A 24,082-nucleotide genomic window follows, 5' to 3' on the forward strand; every position below is an offset into this window, starting at 1 on the left:
ATTACTTTTGAAATTTTCCATAAACAGTTTGGCTAAGTCTATAGAAAGGGGGAACCCATGGCAAGTCCTTTTTTGTTTGTTTTGAAATATGAAAAAAAAGTCTTTTCTGTACAGTGTTTGAATAGTCTTACAGTGTCTGGTGGGAAAAGATTTATAAATAGATCCACTGTGTCATTTCTGGATACATTGGTTGAAGAGACTGACTACATCTAAACTTGCTAAGAAGGCTGAAGGTTCTATATTTATCTCTTTACCTTATCGATAAAATGTAAACTATTTTTTTTTTACAAATGATTCTGTTTTTTTGCTGTGTGTGATGATATCAGGTTTGACAGATATTTTGCTAAGTTTTGAGGTTGGAGAATCTCTACAATTGGCCATAACAGAATATCCTTTTTTTGTATTTTTGGTGTGGCATCAATTCTTGGCACTAATAGATGTTTTGATGAAGATTTTTTAAATTCATCTGGTGAATTAGGTAACTTTTTGTTCAAGTCATTGGTTTTTATTATGTGTGCCATGTGGGATCCCTGTCTAAGGATGAATAGGTATTGGAATTCTCTAATAGGCTGTTCATTTTTCTTGCATATTCATCTGAATTCATAGTCACTGTTGTATTTCCTTGTCTACCTTGACTATTACTATGTTTTTATCTTGTCTTAATTCTGTAAGGGCTATTAACTCTGATTTTGGTATGTTTCTGTATACAGAAAACCTACTGCAATGGGAAGATTTTTTTTAAATGCTGCTTCACATCACCATCCATTTACAAAAAGATAGGCATAATTAAAACTTTATGAGACAGGACATATGATATGTCAAGCATGTCAGTTGAAAGGAATAAAGAACTGCACCACCTGAAACAGAACCTCGTACTCAATGGTTATGAACCAAAGATGATCAGAAAAGTTCTTAATATGTCTCCTATAGCTCCCTTAATTAAACAAGATTTCAAGAATGGAATCGCACTGCCTTACATCAAGAATGTCATAGACAAAGTGGCTGTGTTGCTACGTGAGTGCAACATAAAAGTGGCTTTTTACCTTTACAAAAAATCCCAGGATTCCTACATCCACCACAACCTCCACATCACCTGATGGAAAAAACCAGGTGTTGATGAGATTAATTTCTCCTGTGGCATTTGTTAAGTAAGTCAGACAGGAAGGGTGGGAGAGATCTGCATGTCTGAACATTTAACAGATTTTGAAAAAAAAAAAAAAAAGAGAATATTAATCAGAACCAGCATTCCACACTGCTACAGGCCATCAAGTATTTTACAACAAACAAAAATGTTTAAAATTTACAAGAAATTTTAAAGAAGCCTCACAAATGATTAGGATCCTGACACAATACAATAAAAATCAAGGCAAGTATGGCCTGCTTTCATCAAAAATTTAACTGCCACGCACCTAGGATATAACAAGCGTGATAACACTGAACGTGATAACAACTAGCAATGTTCTAACATGCATACATTAACGAATTTACTGTTTATTCTGGTTTATCAGTTATGTAACAGTTCTGAAGTTATCAGAACTGTTACATTCTAATATGTAATTAATTGTCAATAGTGTTTTGTTGTGTAAAACTAATGTTCCAGTATCCCTGATGATGTAAGTCTTAAGACTTATGAAACTTATTGGGTTTTAATTGCTTATTTTTATTTTTTTAAGCTCTTTTAGTCACATCATAATCTGGTCTCAAAGCTGAAAACTACCTGAAGAACTGCTAAACCACAGAAACTTAAATTTTGCAATATTCATATGTGCTTTTTCTTGGTATTACATTACACTAAAACAATTAATAAAAAAAAAATTGATTAACTGGCTTATTTCACTGTTACAAAAGAGCATATTCAGAGCACAACTACTGAGCTCATTGTCACGTTATGCAACTGACAATGAGTATAGGAGACAATTCAATTAGTAAGGTACAAAAAAATCCAAAGTCAAGTCGTCATTTGGTGACCTTTAATGTTGTCTACATTTTTTCAGTAGATGGGTTTGATCTTACAATGACTATTTCCTAAATAGTCATTGTAAGGTTGCATCAAGTATGGCCTGTCTGAACAAAGTTGGGTGTTTAACCCAAACTGGCCATATGGATCAAATATATCAAAAATATATTCTTCGTATCCATGTAACTTTTTATGTAATATCCAATGATTTTATTGACTTCAATGAATACTTGGCATCTGTAATTATGGGCATATATACAGGGTGTCCCAAAATTCATGCAAGAAGTAATTTTGATAGAAAACACAGGTTTTTAATTAAAAATAGTAATTTCTTATTGATTCATAAAGTATACTGTATAGGGTTATGTATGGAATAGCATATCAGGTAAATGGCCTCCACGGATTTGCTGGCACATACACACTCTTTTGTCGAAATTTTCCATGACCATTTTGCATAAATGTGGCTGAATTTCGTTGAGTGCTCAATTTCCTCCTTCAAGGCGTGGGTGATCATGGGCTTGTTGGCATAAACCTTAGACTTCAAAAAACCCCAAAGAAAAAAGTCCAACGCCGTAAAGTCACATGATCTGGGCGGCCAATTCTGATCACCAAAACGGGAAATTACACGACCAGGAAATGACTTTTGCAGTAATTGAATTGTTTCTCGGGCTGTATGGCATGTGGCACTGTCTTGTTGAAACCACATGTTGTCTACATCCACATCTTGCAATTTAGGCACAAAAAACTGGATTATCATGTCGCGATAACGAGCACCATTAACTGTTATTGCCTTACCAGCTGCATTTTCGAAGAAGAATGGACTGGTGATGCCTCCAGCCCAAAATCCGCACCAAACAGTGACACGTTGTGGATGCATTTGTTTCTCAACAATCACTCGTGGATTTTCTGAACTCCAAATGTGACAATTTTGTCGATTAGCGAAGCCATCAAGATGAAAATGAGCCTCATCACTGAAGATGATTTTGTTCGAAAAATAAGCATCCACTTGTTGTTGTTCCATAATCCATTCAATGAACTCTCTTCGCTGTGTGTGGTCATTTTTAATAACCCTGAACTGTCAGCTGTCGCTGTCTTTTTTTCTTGTTGGCAACATTTTACCACACAAATGGCGCTAAATTTAAATCTTGAGTGAATTTTGGGACACCCTGTACATGACTATGCCGATACAGTGGTTAATGTGGCCATGCACTTCATACTCTCTCTAAAAATAGTCTCTAGCTTATGAGGAGATCTCTTTACTAGTTTGTACAAGTCTGACTGGTAAAGAGATGTAGCAGAATTAGTTATCTTCTATCTGATCCGGTGTGAACAGGTGGCTAAAGCATGGTCTGTTGCTGGCTTTCTATAATGACTGTAGTCAATGTACCTTTTTCGTGTTCTCAGAGTTGGATGTTAACAGATCTTTCTGCTAATAGTATGGCATGGTCATAGGATATTTCATACACTCTAAAGCTTTATGTGAAATAAGAATATTTTGTAGACGGCATAAAAGGAGGAAATAATTTCTGTGACACATGGAGTCATAATAAATGAATTCTAAAAGGGAAAAGAGGGTGACTCAAATATATTAGAGCTGGTAGTTCTCACCACATAATGTAAACTTAATCATGTAGTGGCTGTAATAGTAACCTGAAAACCCTTTGTGGGTGCATATCAGGAAATTGACTTCTCGCCATAGCAGCAGGAATTGCCTCTTAGAAAGATGACCATGCTGGTCATTATTTCTTGTTTGTTGATTGCTTTTCTTTAAATTTTCTCCTATTTTTCCTCCCTTTGGCTCCTGTTTAATGATGCTATTCTGTCATTTAATTTCCACCTAATTGTATATCTGACTTTAGTATACAGTCTGATATTACTTCTTTCAAATGCCTCTTTATCATGTACCATGCACTGTTAACATCCCTTGTAGTTTATGCCATAGCACTATTCCAGGCATTATCCTTTTGTTCTAAGTTTATCACAATTATTAGCTTTAATTTTTTCACATTATGCCTCTTATTACAAGACTATTTCACATATTTATCAACTTTCCTGTCCAAGAATGCATGATCACTTTCTCGATTTGGCAGTAATATGGCCATTTTGTTTATGGAGAATTGCAATCACTAGATCCAGCACTCTTGAAATCCTTGGTACATTTCACTGCATGCTGCATCAGGTAGTTTTGTACAATAGAATTTGCATTTTTGTTGTTTTATTCTGTCCATGTCCTTTACTCTTACCAGTCTATATTCCATTGTTGTTGAGGTTCCTCATAATTGCTATTGTTCTCTCTCATTGAGCTTATTTGCTGTTACACATGCCATTTATATCTTCCTTTGTACCTCTTGATCTATAGCAATGGCTCCTGTGACTTATTGCTGATGGCCTCAAAATACACTGCCTTTTGCTTCTAATGCCATCAGAAAGGTGGTATCATCAGTGATGCTACTCATCCTGTTTTCTGTATCCTCCCTGAAAATATTTATACTGTTCACATTCCATCCATATAACTATCATTCTATCAGCCTTGCCTGCTGCCTAATTTTTGGCTGAACAGAACTAGCCATCATCAACCCCCCCCCCCCCCCAAATCTGGATTTCTCTGGCCTTAATACATATCAAATGTACTAGCTCCCTTGGTACCTAAAACTAGTATTAACTTGTATTGACTATCCCATTCAGGTTTGTTACCCGAGAAAATGTTCAGAATTTGATCATTCTCATCTTATCTCATTTCACTAGCACCTGTAATACCTCTAATAGTTCTATTTCTCTGATCACTTTTTCCTAATATCTACCTACAAATTCATTTAAGCGCAATTCATCACTTAAGCCGTTTCATCCATTCTGCTCACTGCATACTTCTAAAAGATCATCTATGTTACCATTATTTGGATGATATAGAGTTGTATGAGATCTAGATCTCGGATTCTTGTTGCATTGACTCTTTTCTGGTTTCTTTTTATGCACCAGTTCTCTGTTATGTCTACTACTTTGCCCTCGTTCAGCATGCCTGTGTATCTAGCATTTGATTTTGAAATACTTCTGTATGCTTTGCTTTCAAACCACTCTTATTAGTGATTAAATTTTATGATATATGCGAAATTCTTCATGCTGGACTCCTTTAAGATGATTATAGTGGCATTGCCCTGATATGCATTGGAGCCATGTACTGCATTATTAACACACGATAACCTAAATGCAAGGAATATTCTAATTAGATGGTTTGGGATGTATACAAGATTAGTAGCTGGAGAGGTGAAAATAAAACTTTTTTTTTTGAAGGCTGATACAAATTACATACATGCAAGAAAAGACTAGAAGTAGCTTAGTTCAAGAAGAAAGATTTGAAAAATGTATATTCTTGTTTTTATTATCTGCAAATTTGTTTGGTCACATTTGGATCAAGTATCCTGATGACTTGTATATTGTTTGACCCTGCATTAAATTGCCTGTATCTCATAATTGCACTCTATACCTTTTTGGATTTGTATATTGTTATGCAGTATGGGAAGGATCATTATCTAGACTGGTTTCGACCTTCGAGGTTTCATCATTTGGAGCTACTCCAGCAGATACTAAGAGGCTAAATCAGTGCAAAAGTCATTTTCCACATATAATTAAGAAAATGGTGAATTACCAATTAAAACAATATACACCTCCAAAAAGTTGTGCTGTACATTATGGTGAATCAGTTTAATCTGAAGCCAGCAGCCTCTGTACAAGTAGCCTAGTTGTGACAATACTTCACATGCTGAGTTTAATGCTAAATTTTGTTTTTCATCTTGCACCAAAGATTTTATATATACATGATTTTGGTAAGTATAATTTACTTTTCAATCAAGTGACTTCTTACAGCTATCTCTCATCTAGAATATTTTAATATGGTGATACATTATTTTGATACTTTTATATGGAAACAATTTGTGCATTGATTTAGCTCAGTATTTCTAAGTCAAGCTGCCACTGAAAGCTTCATTACAATAGCCTTCTTACAGTTTTACACGAGAGCTTAGATCTCTTCTGCTTCCTCATCACTCTTTGCAACATTTGTCTTAAAAGAACAAATCATTCCTAAAGTTGGTCAATCCTCGCTCATTGACCCCCTGTTTCTCTCTTCTGTCTTAGAAGGGGGAAGTCATTTCACTATTATTACTCGAGTAATGATAGTGAATAATGAGTGAGCCAATAATACATTTATTGCCTCGTTCTTTGATCAGGATTAGAACTACACTAAAAGTAATTTTTCTTTCTGCTGGCATTAATTAGTTGGGATCTTTCCTTTCTTGTTGCAGCCACTACTGCAGCAAGATATTCTGATTATTTACTTGTAAGAACTTTAGTAGGATTTTAAGGTTTCCTTTCCTTCATTTTGCCAGCAGCAAGGAAATTTTTTTTTTTTGGGAGGGAGCTTCACAACAGGATATTCATGAGACAAATGTCATTTTCTTTTGTTTCTACTTGGACAGGGAGCATCATAAATACGAGCCCTCTCTATATTCAATTACTTTGCACAACCTTTCGTATGCTTGCTTGGGTAAAGGATGAAAACAAGAGTATAAATTATTAACTATAATACTCTCTAACTCATTTGGGGGGATGGGGTGGAAAGAAACTTCTCTTCTTTCTGTGTGTGTGTGTATATTGTCAGGATTTGTACAGTTGGGAAATGTGGGAAAAGGTTACTAATTTTGTTTTTGCCAGGAAACGCCAGAGTTGCATTTGTTGATTTAAACCTTTGCCACATAAGAGCACAACAAGATTTAATAAGAGGATTGGGATATGTCATCACTAGGAAAACTGTGGATAGGATTTCTTATTAGAATAAGATTTTTGGGAAAAAATAGACCCCTGGGAATGCTATGGCATTATCAGATTTTTTTCTCTTGTTCAGATTCCTCTTATAACTTGAAAGGAAACTAGCCACAGATTTGTAAAAGATGGACAGATTACAAAGGTTTCTGTGACAGCTCTTGGAAATGTCAAGAGTAATAAGAGTTTTTCTCAAAAAAAAAAAAAAAAAATCTCTTCCTGACTTGTGCACCAATATTAGTAAGGAGATCTATTGTGGATATATACAGTTATATAATCCGAACTGGCCACTTTTTCTTTTTTTTTTTGTATTTATTCCATACACGAACAGTTGAAAGATCTATAAGCACATAAGTGACTTGTGTGTGTGTGTGTTGCATGCATGTAATGATTGAGAAGTTTGACTTTTTTTAAGATTGTTTGGGAAACCTTCATGAGGAAAGCTGTTCTATAGGACAGATGTAGAGGAAAAGCAGGTTTGATGTTTTTCAGTCGCACTGAAAAATGGATGTCGGGCAGCTGCTGTTGCACTTGTATGTACAACAAAGTTGTGAATGAATGATGGTTGCCAATTAAGTGAAGCGGTGACCATTGAAGCAGCTGTAATATTAATACAGTGCCAAAACATTGCATCTGTGAGACAGAGGTTGAAGTGAATTGTAAGAGGGAGGGGGGGGGGGGAATCATCTTTGAGTTGAATTGCTCTCCTCTGGACAGCACCAAGAATTTTTGAGGAAGGTTTAGGTGCACTACCCCAAACATGATCAGTATCCTAAGGATGAATGGATTTTGGATTCATATAGTTTAAGTGTAAAATCAGTCACCTTGAATGAAAGAGTGCCTAGTTATTTGGATGCTGAGGAAGCTATCGATGTGTTTATGCCAAGAGAGACTAGATGGTGTAAATGTTAGTCCAAGAATTTATTCTGTTTGACAATTTATGTATTACTGAGGGCAAGGACAGGAGAGCTGAGATTTTTTTTGCAAGAGAAAAGGCAAGGCAGCATTCAAGGTAGCATTAAAAGTGACCAAACTGTCCTTGTCTTATTGGAGAATGGTATGTAGATCAATGTTTAAGGTGCTGGCTGTAAATAATTAAATCATGGGATGATTGATGACAGGTTTCTTAAATGAGTAGAATAATGAAGAATACTATGCAAAGCTGTTTAGGATTAGTGGTAATTGAGAGCAGGCTATTTATGTACAGATGAAAGAGCAGATAATAGGATAGACCCTTTGAGGCACTCCTACAATGGTGGGATGTTGAAGAGAGGAAGCCATCCACCATGGCATGCAGTAATGGATCAGAGAAACTTGGCTACCCAATTACTTTGAGCCAGAGAAGGTCAAAAGCAGGAGATCATAAATTATCCATTTTCTGTCAAGCATATCTCACAAAGTCACAGGTGCCACTCTTGTGGCAAAAGGAATTGTGAAGTGCATAATAATAAGTCCACCTTCAATTTCCTTGCAGGAAATTGAAGGTGGATATGCAGTGGATGTAGCTGCAGTCTGGGTTTTTGTCAAGAGTAAGAAGGTCTAGATAACTTCAAGTGATTAGTGATTTATGTTGTTAAAGTGGATGTGAAAGCAGGTTTTTAATGTGGAGATCCTTGCATGATTTATGTTATAATTATGTAAAGTGGAGACTAATAGGGTGAAATGCAAGGTGGGATGTTGCTAGAGACCTGGAAGTTCAGTTGCTGGGAATGAAGTAATGCACTCAAATTACCCTGAGTACTAAATGAGTAATTATTATGAGCAAATTAAATTATCCAAATATTGATCGGGTATCTGAGAAAACTCATAAGAATGAAGGAGAATTTGAGCTGTTGAATGACAATTTTGTCAAGTAGCATGTGCAAGAAGCAACTAGAGGATAGTGTTTAGATTTTATCATAGCATCAGAAGGTGTCTCAGTTAAGAATGACTGTTTTGCCACCAGTTGGTGAGGCAGTGATCATACTATACTGACTTGAGAAGTAGCTGATTATATAAATGTTCTAGTTAGAGCAGGTTATATGCTGAACTACAAAGTTATAAATTATGACCAACTCAGGAGAATACTATCTTTGGTCCCATGATATCAGTTATTGAATGAGAAAGATATTGGCAATGCATAGAAATCTTTGAAAAAGTGCTTACATGTGGTAGTATCTGAAAGTGTCCTTAAAGTTTGAAGAATAAATAGAATGGGAGTGAAACAGATGTGTAGTCTCATTAAACAAGATATCTTTAAGATGATCTTGAAGAAATATCATGAAAAAGAGTATCAGAGGAGTTATGAAATATAAAGCTCAGGTTATAAAAGTTAAGAGTATTGTATAAAAAGCAAGTTGACATATGAATAGAAATTGGCTGCCCAGGCTAAAGGTAACCCAAAAGAATTTTATCACTATGCTGCAAGCAAAAGAAAGAACGAATGCAAAAATAATTAATTTTTCTGGCTGCAGATGGTACCTTAGTATCAGCACCAGATTGAGGTAGTTTAAATAATGAATGCTTATTTCACCAAGATCTGTCAACTTAGTGTATGTAACAACATGGTATATGGTGCTACCACTACCTTGAATGAAGAGGTAGAAGTTTAAGTGCATAAGGAGGTTCTAGAGTGCTTGCATAACTGGGATAAATTCAGCAATTGAACAGGTGGGATATCAACTACTAAAAGAATGTTCAGTCAAACTTTCTATGCCCTTGACATGTTGTATAATTTGAGTCTGATCTCAGGAAAGGAAGGAATGTGTGATGATCCCATTGCACAAGGGTTGTGCAAAGACTGATTCTAACTATTGACTTATCAGTGTCCCTGAAGTAATTGTAAACATTTTAGAGAAGTTACTACTTTTAAGGTTGCACGGTGGTCAGCATTCATAGTGAAGAATTTGTGGAGGCATAACACGTGTTAGAATTACCTTACTTATCATTAAGAAAGTAACATTCGAATTTGACCTCTGTATTGAGGTCATAGATTGAAGACAGGACATCCAAATTCTTGGAATAATTAATCCACCATTCTTGTTCAGATTTTGATGATGTTTTAGCATTGCTGAAATAGTATCAGCATTGCTTGAAACATCATCCAAATGAACAGCTGCTTTGTTAACCTTTCCTGTTCATTATGTAAGTGAATATACTACCTGTGATTACATCACACACATTCCTGAATGCAAACAGGATTAGGTTCCTTCCTAATATCTTCAATTTTAATGATTCTGCTATTGGTTCATATCCCTATTTTTTCTGAGATTAATATTCCTATCTGTGGTCTTAATCTCTGATCAACTGTTTAACCAGCTGAGATCCATAAGTCAAAATTGGTTTAGACACTTTTGCAAATAGTAATCAGGGTACTAAGACAGCATTCTTTTATTCCATATAAATTTATTCAGCTGACTATCATACAAGTTTTGTTTATACAGTACTGTTGTTTATTTCCCTATTTGATAGTCATTAAAAATTATATCTAAATAGTTAAAATGATTTAGTTGAAATATATAGTTGATGCCTAAATGATTGCAATACTGGCTCTATAGGTTTTCCATTAAAGATGCAGCTGATGTTTTCAATGTTCCTTCCTATTTTCATAGTCAATTTTTATTGCTGATTTTCATCCCATATTAGTTACTATTACTATTATTACAGGCAACTCCAGGGAGTCATTAGACTCATCGAGGGAGGCCCCAAATCATATTCATCACAACTATTTGACATTCATACAGTATCTATCATACCTCGCCTTAAACTCATTCACTGTCACAGCATCCACTACAGACTCAGGGAGCGCATTCCACTCATTCACTACTCTAAAAGTAAAGAACCCAGCTCTAACACCTTTACTAACCACACTTTTGCCCAGTTTCCATGGATGTCCCCTAGTCCTCCCACAACCAGCCCTGTTCTCAAAAATATCTTCTGAATTAATTTTATAGAAACCCTTCAGTAATTTGAATGTCTCAATCATATCTCCCCTCCTCCACCTATCAACCAATTTTTGCAACCCACAAATCCTCAACCTGTTCTCATACGGTTCATTCCACAGACCTGCTATCATCTTGGTCACTCGCCTCTGGATCCTCTCCACCTCCTCCCCATCAAGAAGAAACCTAGGTGACCAAATCTGAGCACAGTAGTCTAGATGGGGTCTTATCAAGGCTCGATAGAGAGGAACAATAACCTGCTTGTCTCTGCTTGTCAACGTATTCCTCAGCAACCAAGTGATTTGATGAGCTGTTTTGGTCACTTTTGCAATGTGTCCCCTAAATTTCAATTCCTTATCTACCAACACTACTAAATCTCGTGCCTCATCAATTTCCTGGAGCAGGGTTCCACCAATGCAGTAATCTGCCGCCAATCTTTTCACCCCAAAGTGCATAACCTTACATTTTGCCACATTAAACTGACATCCATTCTCCTTAGCCCAGACCTCCAATCTATCCAAATCATCCTGCAAAATTTTGACGTCTTCTGCATTCACTATTGCCCTACCTAACTTCGCATCATCCGCAAACAAATGAACTGTTCCTCTCAGATCATTTCCTATATCATTTATGAACAAATTAAACAGCAGTGGTCCAAGAACAGATCCTTGTGGCACACCACTAGTCACAGGCCGTCTTGTGGACTCCACTCCCGAGTAAACCACTCTCTGATATCTCTCCGTCAACCACCCTCCTATCCATCTCACCAACCCCATGTCCATTCCCATATGCTGCAATTTACTGATTAGAATTCCATGTGGAATCCTGTCAAAGGCCTTGGCAAGGTCCAGCAGAATCACCGTAAACCCATTACCCTTATCCAGTTCAGCCGTCACTGTGTTATAATACGTGAGCAAGTTACTGAGGCATGACCTACCCTTCACAAAACCATGCTGTCCCCGATACAGTATCCCATTTTCTTCTATCCAATCTTGTATTTTCCTCTTGACTATTTTCTCTAAGACCTTGACAATGATTCCTGATATGCTAACCGGTCGGTAATTTACAACAGCAGTCTTGGAACCACCTTTATGCAGTGGAACTATTTTCCCCTCTTTCCACCCGCTCGGGACTAACCCAGACCCGAAACTCAAATTAAACAAAATGGTCAAGGGTACTGACAATTCTTTAGCTGCTACTCGTACAACACGAGCTGGTATACCATCCAATCCCACAGATGTATTGACATTGAGGTTATGCAATAGACTACTCACCTCCACTTCATTAACCACAATTCCCGTATAATCTACTGGTTTATTCGTTTCTGCAATGTCACCACCTGGATGATATACTTTTGCAAAGTGCTCACTCAGTAACTCAACTATCTCAACTGATTCAGTTACCTCCCTACCATCGGCATTCTTTAAAATCAATCTGCCATGTACATTTTTCCTTTTACTTGCTACATATCTAAAAAACTGTTTAGGATTCTCTTTAGCCTGCATGGCCAATGTTCTTTCGTAATCCTTTTTTGCTTTTCTTACGACACTCGTCACCCCTCTGGCCTGCGCTTTATACCGTTCATGTGCCTGCCGGTCACCCTTCTCCTTAAATTCCCTCCATAGTTGTTTCTTTTTTTGCAACTCAAGCTTAATGGTGTTATTCATCCATTTAACCCCTACTTGATTTATTATTCGGACTCTAGGTATACAGTTAGCCATTGCTTCATGCAAGCACTTCTTAACTACCTCCCATGCACTATCAACTTCTAGTCCTTGCAGTTGTACATGCCATGGCACTGAACCAATCAAACTCCTAAGCTTGTCATACTTTCCCGCCCGATAATTCCACATGTACCCTGTCTTAATTGAAAATTCTACACCTTTAGCCACCTCCCAAGTTAAGACCCTATGATCACTCTCACCGATTGGTGGCAATGTGGTCATATTTGTTACAGCCAAATCCTCAGATGTAATTACTAGGTCAAGCACTCTCTGACCCCTAGTATTTTCCATTACATGCTGTCGCAGATAGTTATCCCTTAATAACCGCATAAAATCCAGTTCCTTCCTCCCGTGTGTCCTCTCCTCACTCCAATCGATGCGACCATAGTTGAAATCTCCCATAATAATCACCCTCCTTCCACCCATTTCTTCTATTTGCTTGTGCATACTGTCACCACCATCTTTTCCATCACCTGGTCTATAGCAGCTAAAGTTAAAGCAGTTTAGTTAACGAATAGTGCAGACTCATATAAGAGACTGATTTTAGGAATACATCTGCATAAAGCAAACAGCTGAGATTAGCATCTCAACTTTTTCTACAGGAGTGCCTGCCACAATGTGGCACACCTGCCTAATATACAAACAGGAAGCATGAGAAATTCTTGTCCAATCACAAGGTCAAGTAGAGCACAACATGATATTCGGCCCATCTCAAATAAAGGATATAAAAGTTTGCCAAACTAACATCATAGTTCTCTTGAAAGTACCAGTAAACATTTATAGACAACTTAACCTGTAGGCATACTAATTAATTATTATTATTAGAAATCCAGGGATTTAAGGAGTCATTGTGGGATGCCCCCCTCCCCCCACACACAGTGATACTTTCTCTTAAATTCATTCACACTAGATATACCCAGTACTTTGACAGGGAAACTGTTTCACTCACCCAGTTCTGTGAAAGAAAAATCTACCTCTCACCCTTAACTACATTCAAACTTTCATGGATGTCTACCTAGTCCTCTCCACCTTCCATATAATAATAATAAAAAAAAAAAAAAGTTATCAATCGATATCCTATGATGCCCTCTCAAAAGTTTATAGATCTCTAATATTATCTCCTGTCTACCAATGTCTACAATTCACATACTGTGAAGCATATCCTCTTAATCTACATTCCATAATCTCGTATCATCTTCAGGATTCTTCTTTGCTGCCTTTCAATAGCTTCTTTATCCCTTTGGAACCCAGGAAATAAATCTGCAAGCATAGTCCAGGTGCAGTCATATCATCATCATCAGATTCCTGCCATGTACCCTCAAGGGGTGTAAAGGATATGATAGTACGACATGAAAAATTTACATCATTACTAACTTCCTATCTACAATTTTAATTCAAATCAGTCTGTTACTTGTCAAGACTCCAACATTATCAGATCTTATATTTCTATCATCTAAGGCACTTTGTACCATACCAATCCACCTATATCTTGGTCTTCCTCTGGGTCGTTTTCCTGGTAGAGAACACTTGTTTTGCTAATCTTTCCTCGCCCATTCTGTTTAAGTGACCATACCACCTGAGATTAGCTCTGCTAATGCATTCCTGGATGCCAACAATGTCGAGTTCTTTCCTAATATCCTCGTTTTTAATATGATATTGCCATCGATGCCATCTGTTCACGTTTCTAATCTTTCTCAGGACTCTCATATCTGCTGTCTCTAGTCTTTGGTCAAGTGTTTTACTTCCGACGCAGCTATCAGATCCATAAGTTAAAACTGGTTTGAACACAGTCTTGTATACAGCTAATTTAGTGTTCCGACTAATTTCTTTCTTATTCCATATGAATTTATTCAAGTGACTTCCTACCATAACAGCTCTGTTGATTCTGTTGTCTATTTCCATATTTAATTTACCATTTTCACTAAAAATCATGCCTAAGTAGCTGAAATGTTTTACTTGTTCCACAGATTCTCCGTTCACAACACAGTTGATATTTTCAACGATTCTGCCTATTTTCATTGTCTTTGTCTTTTTATTGCTGACCTTCGTACCATATGTATTACAACAGTTATTCAATTTAGTCAGGAAATCTTGCAGACTTGTAATGGATTTATTTAGAAGTATAACATCGTCTGCATAAAGCAAAGAGCTGACCTTAACATCTCCAATTCTGATATCAGGTTTAATACCACTTTCCTTCATAATGTGATCCATATAATTAATGAATAACAGAGGGGATAATGTACATCCTTGTCTCACACCAGATTTAACATTAAACCATCTTCCTGTACTTAATTCAATTCTAACTGCTGACTTAACTCAAATAAAGACCAAGTATTGCTTGATATAATGCCCCATTGACACCATATAACTGTAGTGTATTGAATAGCTTCTCTCTTGGCACCTTGTCATATGCTTTTTCCAAATTGACAAAACTTACAGATCTTTGTTATATTTCCATGCTTTCTCGACTATTTGTCGTAAAGTGAAGATCTGATCCTGACAGCCTCTATTTGGCCTGAATCCAGCTTGTTCTTCACCAAGCTTCTCTTCCACATCCTTCTCAACCAGTTTCTCAAGTATACTGGCATAAATCTTACCAGGAACACTCAGTAGAGAAATACCTCTGTAATTCTCACAATCAGTTTTATTTCCCTTTTTATCCTTTTTATATATGGGTACTATGAGAGCTCTACTCCAATCATCTGGAATTTGTCCTTCTTTCCAGGCCCTCTGAACTATGCAGTGTAGCCACTGTATAGTTCAGAGCATTTCTGGTCTAATATCTATTCCAGCTGCCTCTTTAGACTTTTTTGCCTCTTTTGACAAAAGTTCAGACTTTTGATGGCTTTTTCTACTTCAAGCTTGGATATGTATTCATGATTGCATGCCCGGTCAGTGTTTTTTATCACTGTGCTGTCATCACTGATAGTTTCATTTAGCAATTTTTCGAAGTAATGACTCCATACTTCAAGGATATCTTTTTCTCCAGTTTTCATATCACCTTTATCATCTCTAATTCCTTTTACAGTACTCTTTCCTCTATTTCTGAGCTTCAGCAACCTCTAGCATACCTTGTCACCTTCTTGATATTTATTTTCTATTTTCTTACCGAAGTCTTCCCATGACTTTTGTTTAGCTAGTTTTACAGTGTTTAGCTTTCTTACATTTTTGTCTCTGTATTCTCTAAGAGTGCAAGCTGACTTATTTACCAGGAACTTTTGATATGCTTGCTTCTTTTCCTTCATGCCTCTAACTTCCTGTGTCCACCAGGGAGTTCCGATTTTTCTATCCTTACAGACAACCTCACCACATGCCTCTCTGGCAGAATCGATGTTTTCTTCTAGGTTTGCCACTGAATCTCCAAGATTTGATTGCTGTTCTCAAACTCTTTCATTTTTTCTTGAATAATGTTTGTATGTTTTAGTCTACAGTTCATATCTGAGAGCTGCTCAACTTTTATTCACCTTAAAACTTTCTTACATGTTCTTTTTTTCAATATGAAATTCAATTTTATCCTGCTTAAGACTAATGGTGATCACTTCCAATTTCAGACCCTCTGTACACTCTAGTGTCCTGCACCAGAGAGAAAATATCACTATCAACAATAATGTAGTCAATGACTTTTCTTATTCCTTGCCTCTTCTCTCCATGTGAATTTGTGCACATTTTTATGTTGGAACATGGTGTTAGTAATAACCAGTCCATGTCTTGAACAGAAATCCAACAAGTATTTTCTATTATTATTAGCTTTGCTCTTTTCTCCAAATTTTCCCAAAATATTTTTGTATGTCTGACAGTCATTTCCTACTCTGCTATTTAGATCCCCAACATGGACCAACTTTTCATTTTTCATTGTGTCAGTTGTTTTTTCTAAAGCCTCAAAAAAATTCCTTCATTTCTACCTTAGGGGAACCTTCTGTGTGACCACAGACACAAATAAGTCTCATTGTCCAGTTCCCCATTCTGATATTTGCCCACATCACTCTGCTTGAAATTGCCTGCCATTCAAGAAGATTAGTCTCGTATTTAGTGTTGAATACTATGACTACTCCCTCTTTTCCTTGATTGTCATTGCCTGAATATAACATTTTGTATTTATTGCTTAGAAAGAGCTCACTAGTTTTGGTCTTTTTTGTTTGTCATGTCAAGGCATTATGAACAGGCAAAACCACTTCCATATCCTTACATTTTACAAACCCTTCTCTACATAACTCACTTTAACCCACAAAACATCAACCACCACTGCTCTTAATTCTGACCTTCAAGCCATCCTTCAGTGAGGCTGAGATAACCTCATTAGCTTCAATGCTTGTAAAACCCAGTTCTGTTTTATTTTTCACAAAAAAGAACCATTTTCCCCCAGTATTATTTTTGATAACACTCAAATTCCCAGACAAGATGAGATTTCTTTTCTTGGAATTACCCTGACATCAGGCCTCTCCTGGCATAAACGCATCACAACCATTGCTTTCTCAGCTTCCAAAAACTAGGATTTCTTGTTCGCTCAAGATGTTACTTCACCTCTAAACAGCTGTTAACCTTATGCAAATCTGTCCAGCTATCGAATACCATTCTCCCATTTCAAGTGGGACTCCTAAAATCTCCCTGAAAATGCTTGACACATCTCTTACCAACTTGCTCCCCCACTTTCACATAGATGTTTGGTTGCAATTTGTGTATTCTATAAATATTTCCATGGGAAATGTTAATCTGAAACAGCATCAATAATTCTCCCACTCAGTACTAAGCCCATTTGAACATGTACAGCTGCTGCTGAACATCCATTCACACTGCACCTTGAAGCCCACAGAACAAGTTTCTTTATCTCCTCCTTGCTACTGCTTACTGTGGAACAGTCTGTCCCCTGACGTATTTCCCAAAGAATACAATATACAGGCTTTTAAATCAAATGTAAACAAGTTTCTCCTTTCTCAACCTGCTACCCATACATGGTACTAATGTGCTATAGGTTGATCAGCTAACCTCTCATGCATGGGGCCCAACATAAAAGAAAATTTCAATGCTTGGTTTAACATCAGTTATCCTCTGAGTTGAATTTGCAATAATTTTTATTAAGTGACTTTTGAGCTTCAACTTTCTATCAACCATAACTCCTAGCCTCCTCAGATACTCCAACATAATCTTGCCAATAAAATATGCATAATCCCATCAATAAAATATGATATTGTATCATGCCAAAGTGGATAAATTTACATTTACTAACTTTGAACTGGCAACCATTATCCTTTGCTCACACTTCTAGCCTATTGAGATCACCCTATAAGTGCTATATCATCAGCAAGCAACTGAAGATATCTTGTCAATCCCTTTCCAATACCATTAATTTACAACAATGGTCCAACAATTGATCCCTGAGGCACACCACTGGGCAACTTGGCAGATTCACATCTCCCATATACCACTTTTTGGTACCTGTCTGTGAAAACCCACTTATCCAAGCTAATAGTTTATATTCTAATCCTATATTCTTAGTTTAGCAACAGCCTTTTATGTTGTATCCTATCAAATGCCTTAGCAAAGTCTCCAACAGTATCAAAGCGTATCCATTCCCTTTATCCAACAACTCTGCAGATATTATAAAATATGAGCAAGTTGCTCAGATATGACCTCTTTTTAGTAAACCCAGTCTGTTCCTATGAAGTATATCTTGTTTGTCTACCCATTTCTGTATGCAAGTTCTTACTAACTTCTCTAAAATTCATAGTGGATTTCAGGATGGCATTAACCCCAGATGAAGACAATTGATGCAGTAAGTAGTGATTTAGAAACCAGTATGATCTGACAATGGTAATTTCTGACTGATAAGACTGATTTGGAGGAGAATTGTCTATAGCAAGTTAATGTAAACTTTCAAAGTATTCTGTATATTCTTTGTACAGCATATTGGGTGTTTGGTGATCTTTAAAAGAAGACTTTCAACAGTGAAGTTCAATGTCACTTAGCTGGGTTTTTATTGATCATAATTTTACAGGAGCTAAATTAACATTTTTGACACTAAAGAGTGTAGTTTCATCAGGGGGTAAACACTATAAATTTAAGGTTAGTAACTATAAACTAAACATTACCAAGCAGAGCTCTTAGGAACCATTCCAGTATGAATAATGGAAACATGCGAAAGACATAGCAGGTGGTATGAGTCAGCTACTATCCAGCATTGTTTGCCGATGGTTTATTGAAATCTGGCATCTGAAAGGATCTAATGAGAGATTTCCAAATGTCACACTGGATCATTCATTGGTTCTTATCAAGAGTGCTGTGAGTAAAGATGACCATAGTTGATTATTTTTTTGGGAGAGAGGTATTGTCTTTCAAGTAAGGCATAGAGCTCATGTTCCAATTAATGGCATGATGTGTGTGGGAAAAGTGATAACCTAGACCAAAGTGTTTCCTCCGTTATGAGCAATGTTTCTAACATGTTTTTTTTTCTTATCTCAAAACAAGTCTGAGTTATATATGAACAACCACATGAGCAGAGAATTCTTTAAACCTCCAGGATCTTTGTAGAAGGGATTGCCTTTAGGAGAGTGAGGAACACTCTGTTTATAAGCCACTCTGATATTATGATGATTAGAGTTTTTGGTTTATAAGTAAGGTTTATAAGCCACTCTGATATTATGATGATTAAAGTTTTTGTTTGAAAAGTATGTAGTGCATATCAGGATTTTGTTGCTGAATAAGTTAGAGAAAAGCAATTTTTGGATGAGTTTTGAATATCTGTTGAGAGTTAATTGGAGTAAATTTGCAGTTCTTTATTAATCTTATCATTTCTTAAGATGGAAGTAGCACATTTAAGTATATGAATGATGCCCATTTTTTGTGAAGGGTGATGCTATTAAGACAAATGGAGGTAATGACTGATATGTATTAGCTTGCAGTATATATAAATTTTAAAACAATCTACTTTTTGTGATTAACATATCTAGAAAGAGTAGTCTTCCTTCACTTTATTTCCAAATTGAATTTTATTACTTGGTGGAATGAGTTTATTGAGGTAAGAAAGTTGTTTAATTCAGTGACAGTTTCCAGATGAAGGATATCAACTATCTCCTGTAGTCTCTTTCTCTCTTCAAAAACCAAGAAGGTTTTGGAGAGAGAGAGAAAGACAGAGAAATTGAAGTCAAGAGTGCTTTTGAATTTGAGATAGAACAAGAAAATGTTCTATCTGAAAACACACCTTCAAGGCAGACAAGGGCAGTTTACAGTTGCTAACCTTAAATTTATATTGGTGTGTACCCTGATCAAGCCAAATATTTTTAGTGGCAAAACTACTAGGTTAATTTTCCTGTGATGATATAACCAATAAAAACCCAGTTAATTCAACATATTAAATTGAAGCACCATGAGAACAAATTCAGTATTACAAAATGATTTGAATAGACTGGAAATCTGGGCAAATGAAAATGGCTGTCAGTTTAATGTTAGTGAGTGCAAAGTTACGCACTTTGACATGATTAGAGTTCCAGCAGCATATTATATTAGCGGGGTTATGCTACAAGAAACTGAAGGGGCAAGGGATATTGGTGGATAGGAATTTAAAGTTCCAAGGTCACCTAGCAAAAGTTGCAAATACAATTCAGAGGATAATTGCTATGGTGAAGCAAACCTTGACATGCAAGGATAAGGAAGTAATTTTGCCTCTATAAGTTTTGATAAGACCACACATGGATTTCTGTGTACAGATTTGGTCTCCTGAGTTCCTAGGGGATAAAGAGTCTGTGGAAAGGGTGTAATATATGGATTATGGGATTTAGATTATGAGGGCAGATTGAGAGTATGTGGATTACAGACTCTGATTAACAGCAGACAGAGGGATGATATGATAGAGGTCTATAAACTTTTGAATAGGTGTTATAGCATTTCATACGAAATTTTTCATTATATGAAAGGCAGGGAGAGAACACGGGGGCATCCATGGAACGTAAGGTTGTTCTCAGTCAAGAAAGGTGTAAGAACTAGGTTTTTCTCACTGAGTCCTTGACTCCCTGAAGGTCTCAGATAATAATAATTCAGATACTGATAGCTTTCTAGACTTTTTCAAGCTAGCATCCTTAGTGCAAAACTTGACCAGGGTTAAACATGAATAGTCAAGTAATTGATAGGCTTAAATGTTGATTATTTGAGTGAATCATGATATAAACAACATTAGAGGAGCCAAATAATAATAATCATTACAGTCTAAATATATCTTTATAAATATGACCTCCATGTTACTTTTAACAGTGCATTCAGTTAGCAAGCTCTATCTACTTTATACACTATGCAGTATATCAAGTTCTTTGTTTGCAATTTTTCCTGCTTTGAAAGACTGGACCTGTTAACATCCACCCAGCACATATTTACTATTATGGCAATTTAAGACTGGCAGATTACACTCTGGATACCTCACTGCAAAATATTGAATATAAACACTACTGTGTTGCATAGTAGTTAAGTCTGAGAGACATATCATTAGCTACAAAGCACTCTCCTAATCCAATAAAATATACCTATGTTAATTTACCAGAGATTTTGGAAATAACCATTTTAAGAGACCACATCTATCCAGATCTCTTATTTGACTTTGGAGGCAGTATACTAGGACATTAATTTCTTTTTCACTTAAGTATCGTTTCAACTACCTGTTTGAGTATTTAGTGTTAATAAGCCATGTTTGCACTCTCAAGATTCTGGGTTTGAAATCTTTGAAGCTTAATATTTTTTTGTTTCTTTGGGATGTTTTCTAATGTGAAGCACCACAATGAATACATCAAGTATTGAGGAAACAAATTCTTATCAATAAAAGAATTAACCTAGAGCATGACTTCCTTAAGGAGGAGGAATCCCACATAGTTTGTATTCTTCCTTTTCTATGTAAATTAACTATGAATGGTAATTTGAATAATTCAGTAAAGTTATTAGGTGGCAGTATTTGATCAGATCTTTTCATTGTGTATTAGCTTTGATATTACTTCTGTCTTAGTTAATCTAGTTCTTCCTTTTTTTCCCCTACAATTTCGAATTATTTCCACAGATCCTTATTGGCACCTTTATCTTCAGATGGTTTTGTGCTCCAAAGATGCTACTTTGACTGCTGCAGATATGAGCAGCTTGAATTGTTTGTTCTTATGATGTGATTTAATACCATTAGAACAAGTTTAATGAATATCTTTTTACTCACTCATAAATGTTGCCTTTAGTTACATAAATGCATTTATTAAATATGAAATTGTTTTTCATTTGTAATAATTTTACATTCTATTTTCTGCATTCATGTTCTTCTTCATAGATTAAATAGACTTAACTTTAATATTCACACCTTCCTAGTGTGAATATTAAAGTCAAGCAGATATCCTAATTCTGTAAATCATCCTTACATAAAATTATGTAAAGCTCTATAATGTTTTTGTAGGAGTCATTTTCAAGAATCGCTCTTATTATTTTCATTCTTTTCTTATATAAGAAATGCAGTACTTCTATAATTAAATTGTAATCCCACTATAATTTGCTATGTTTGTAAATTTTTATTTACAGGTTTGCAGAAACGCTATTCGAATCTTGTAAAGACATTCAAGGGTTAACACCTGGCTCTACGATATTTGATTTGATGTGTGGAATATGGGGTAAAGATTGTACTCCTCAGCGGTGGCTAGATTTTATGGGAGCAACTCCAGATAATGGTGGTTTTTCCCCTCTTCATATTAATTTTGATTTGTATAGTGATGAAAGTGTTTTCCAGAATGGGGAAAAGTTTTATCCAATGGATGAAAATACAACTAAGTAAGCTGATCACAATTTTCTTGTATAGTCTTCTTTATTCATGCTATCTTATTATTTGTTTCTAAAATATTTTTAATATTTTGCACCTATTGCAAGTCTAGTTGACCCTCAAAGAAGTGCAAGTCAAGGCAACTCATGGTAAAGGTAGAATAGGCTCTGATCACTATTCTTAATATTTACCCAAGTTGCCTTGACTTGCATTACTTTGAGGGTCAGCTAGACTTGCAATACGTGCAGGCGCAAACTTGATTATTTGTCTATTTGCTTACTTGGGAAATGGAGTAAAACCAAGTTTAAAATAGCTTGGCATCGTTAACATTTATTATACCCAAGGTAAAATACTTTCTACATTTATTTTTTTTTTCTACATAAGATTTTTATTTAATAAGGTTAAAACACCTTATGGTAACTTGTTCTGGTAAAATACTTAAGTTCTGTATTACTCAAATCTTGGTATTTCTAGCCTGGCTCCCACTGATGAGACCTCAAAGGTCAAAACCAGTCTGAGGGTCTAGCTACTCACTGAGGAGACCTCAAAAAAAGATTGAAACCGGTGGGGGGAGCTATTATGAGTTCGCTCTCTTAAGGTTTTTGCCTTAAGGGAGCAATTTGAGTCTCCGGGGAAAGTGTTTTCTGGCACAGCTCAGTGAGGGGCTTTGTCGGCAAATGCTTTTCTTCGGAATATGAGCGGTTCTGCTCGGTGGTGGGTGGAGCCAACGCTGAGATGGACGGTCTTTCGCCCACAATTGAGTGACCTAGGGATCGTCCGAATTTTTAGAGACGGCTTTACTTATTCATAAGGTCGAAACTGGTCTGGGTAGTGGCCCCTTGCCTTTAATACATAGCATCATGCATCTCCTCAAGGAGATGGGCTGTGCATTAAGGGTAAATATTAAGAATAGTGATCTGAGCTTATTCTACCTTTACCATGTTGCATTGACTTGCACTACTTTGAGGGTCGGCTAGACTTGCAACAAGTGCAGGTGCTTGACTTATTTGTCTGTTTGCTTGCTTGGGAAATGGAGTAAAACCAAGTTTAAAATAGCTTGGCATCTTTAACACACACAATATATATATAACTGACTAAAAATCTGAGAATTATAACAAATTGAGATTTATTTGAAACGCAACATGCTTCGTCGGGAACGACTTCAAGCGTTAAGAACATAAAAGCTATTAAAAGACACTGAAAAAAACATCGAGACACTTGAAAGCCATACAGTTATAAAGCTATAATATTAGACTGTAAATTAGTTATTATGAACTTGAGCTATAGTCCATGTTAAAGTTCTATCGTTGTACACTGGTGCGTGCGTGGAACCACAAGATCTCCAGTATCTGATGGTAGAGCTGAAAGAGTCAGGCAAATTATAGCTGAGATTATTGTTCATATGATGAGGGTCCAAGGTGATTTCTTTTGACTCGACAATGCAATGTTCTACCTCATAGTGGCAAATGTGTAGGTTTGAAGTTGTTGTCCAATTTACTTCATGTTGGCGGCTTTTGTTGTTCGTGTTTATTGAAAACAGGACATGGCCTGATAGGGCAGTATATGTATATCTATCTGAATAGTTCATTAACCCTTTAAGCAGTAATGCAATATACATATAATGGCATAGCATGATTCTGTTTTGAAAACAATATCAGTGTGTGAATATCTATACATATGTTTACAGCTTTACTATAGTTAAAATTTGATTAATGCATGTATACACACACACGTATGTTAATCAAATTTTAACTATAGTAAAGCTGTAAATTATGTCAGCTTTGGAGGAAGGAGCTGCAGGCTGTGTGCAACCTTTCCAATTTTGGTTTTCATCTGTTTATATATATATATATATTTATTTTTTCTTCATCTTCTTGGCTTCCTGTATTAGGCAATT

General features: G+C 36.2%; 1 protein-coding gene across 1 annotated transcript in view; it reads left to right on the top strand.

Annotated features, from left to right (window-relative positions):
- Positions 1-24,082, top strand: part of LOC150106928 (NPC intracellular cholesterol transporter 1-like) — a 920,722-nt gene that overhangs the window by 118,668 nt on the left and 777,972 nt on the right. The window contains exon 4 of the mRNA XM_090393507.1: positions 21,951-22,196. Within this exon, the coding sequence (XP_090249633.1) occupies positions 21,951-22,196 (246 nt within the window). The remainder of the gene's footprint in view (positions 1-21,950; positions 22,197-24,082) is intronic.

The sequence above is a fragment of the Typopeltis vanoorti genome, chromosome 5, assembly GCF_054136105.1.
Source record: "Typopeltis vanoorti isolate ZY-2024b chromosome 5, IOZ_Tvanoo_1.0, whole genome shotgun sequence".
In the NCBI taxonomy this organism is placed as follows: domain Eukaryota; kingdom Metazoa; phylum Arthropoda; class Arachnida; order Uropygi; family Thelyphonidae; genus Typopeltis; species Typopeltis vanoorti.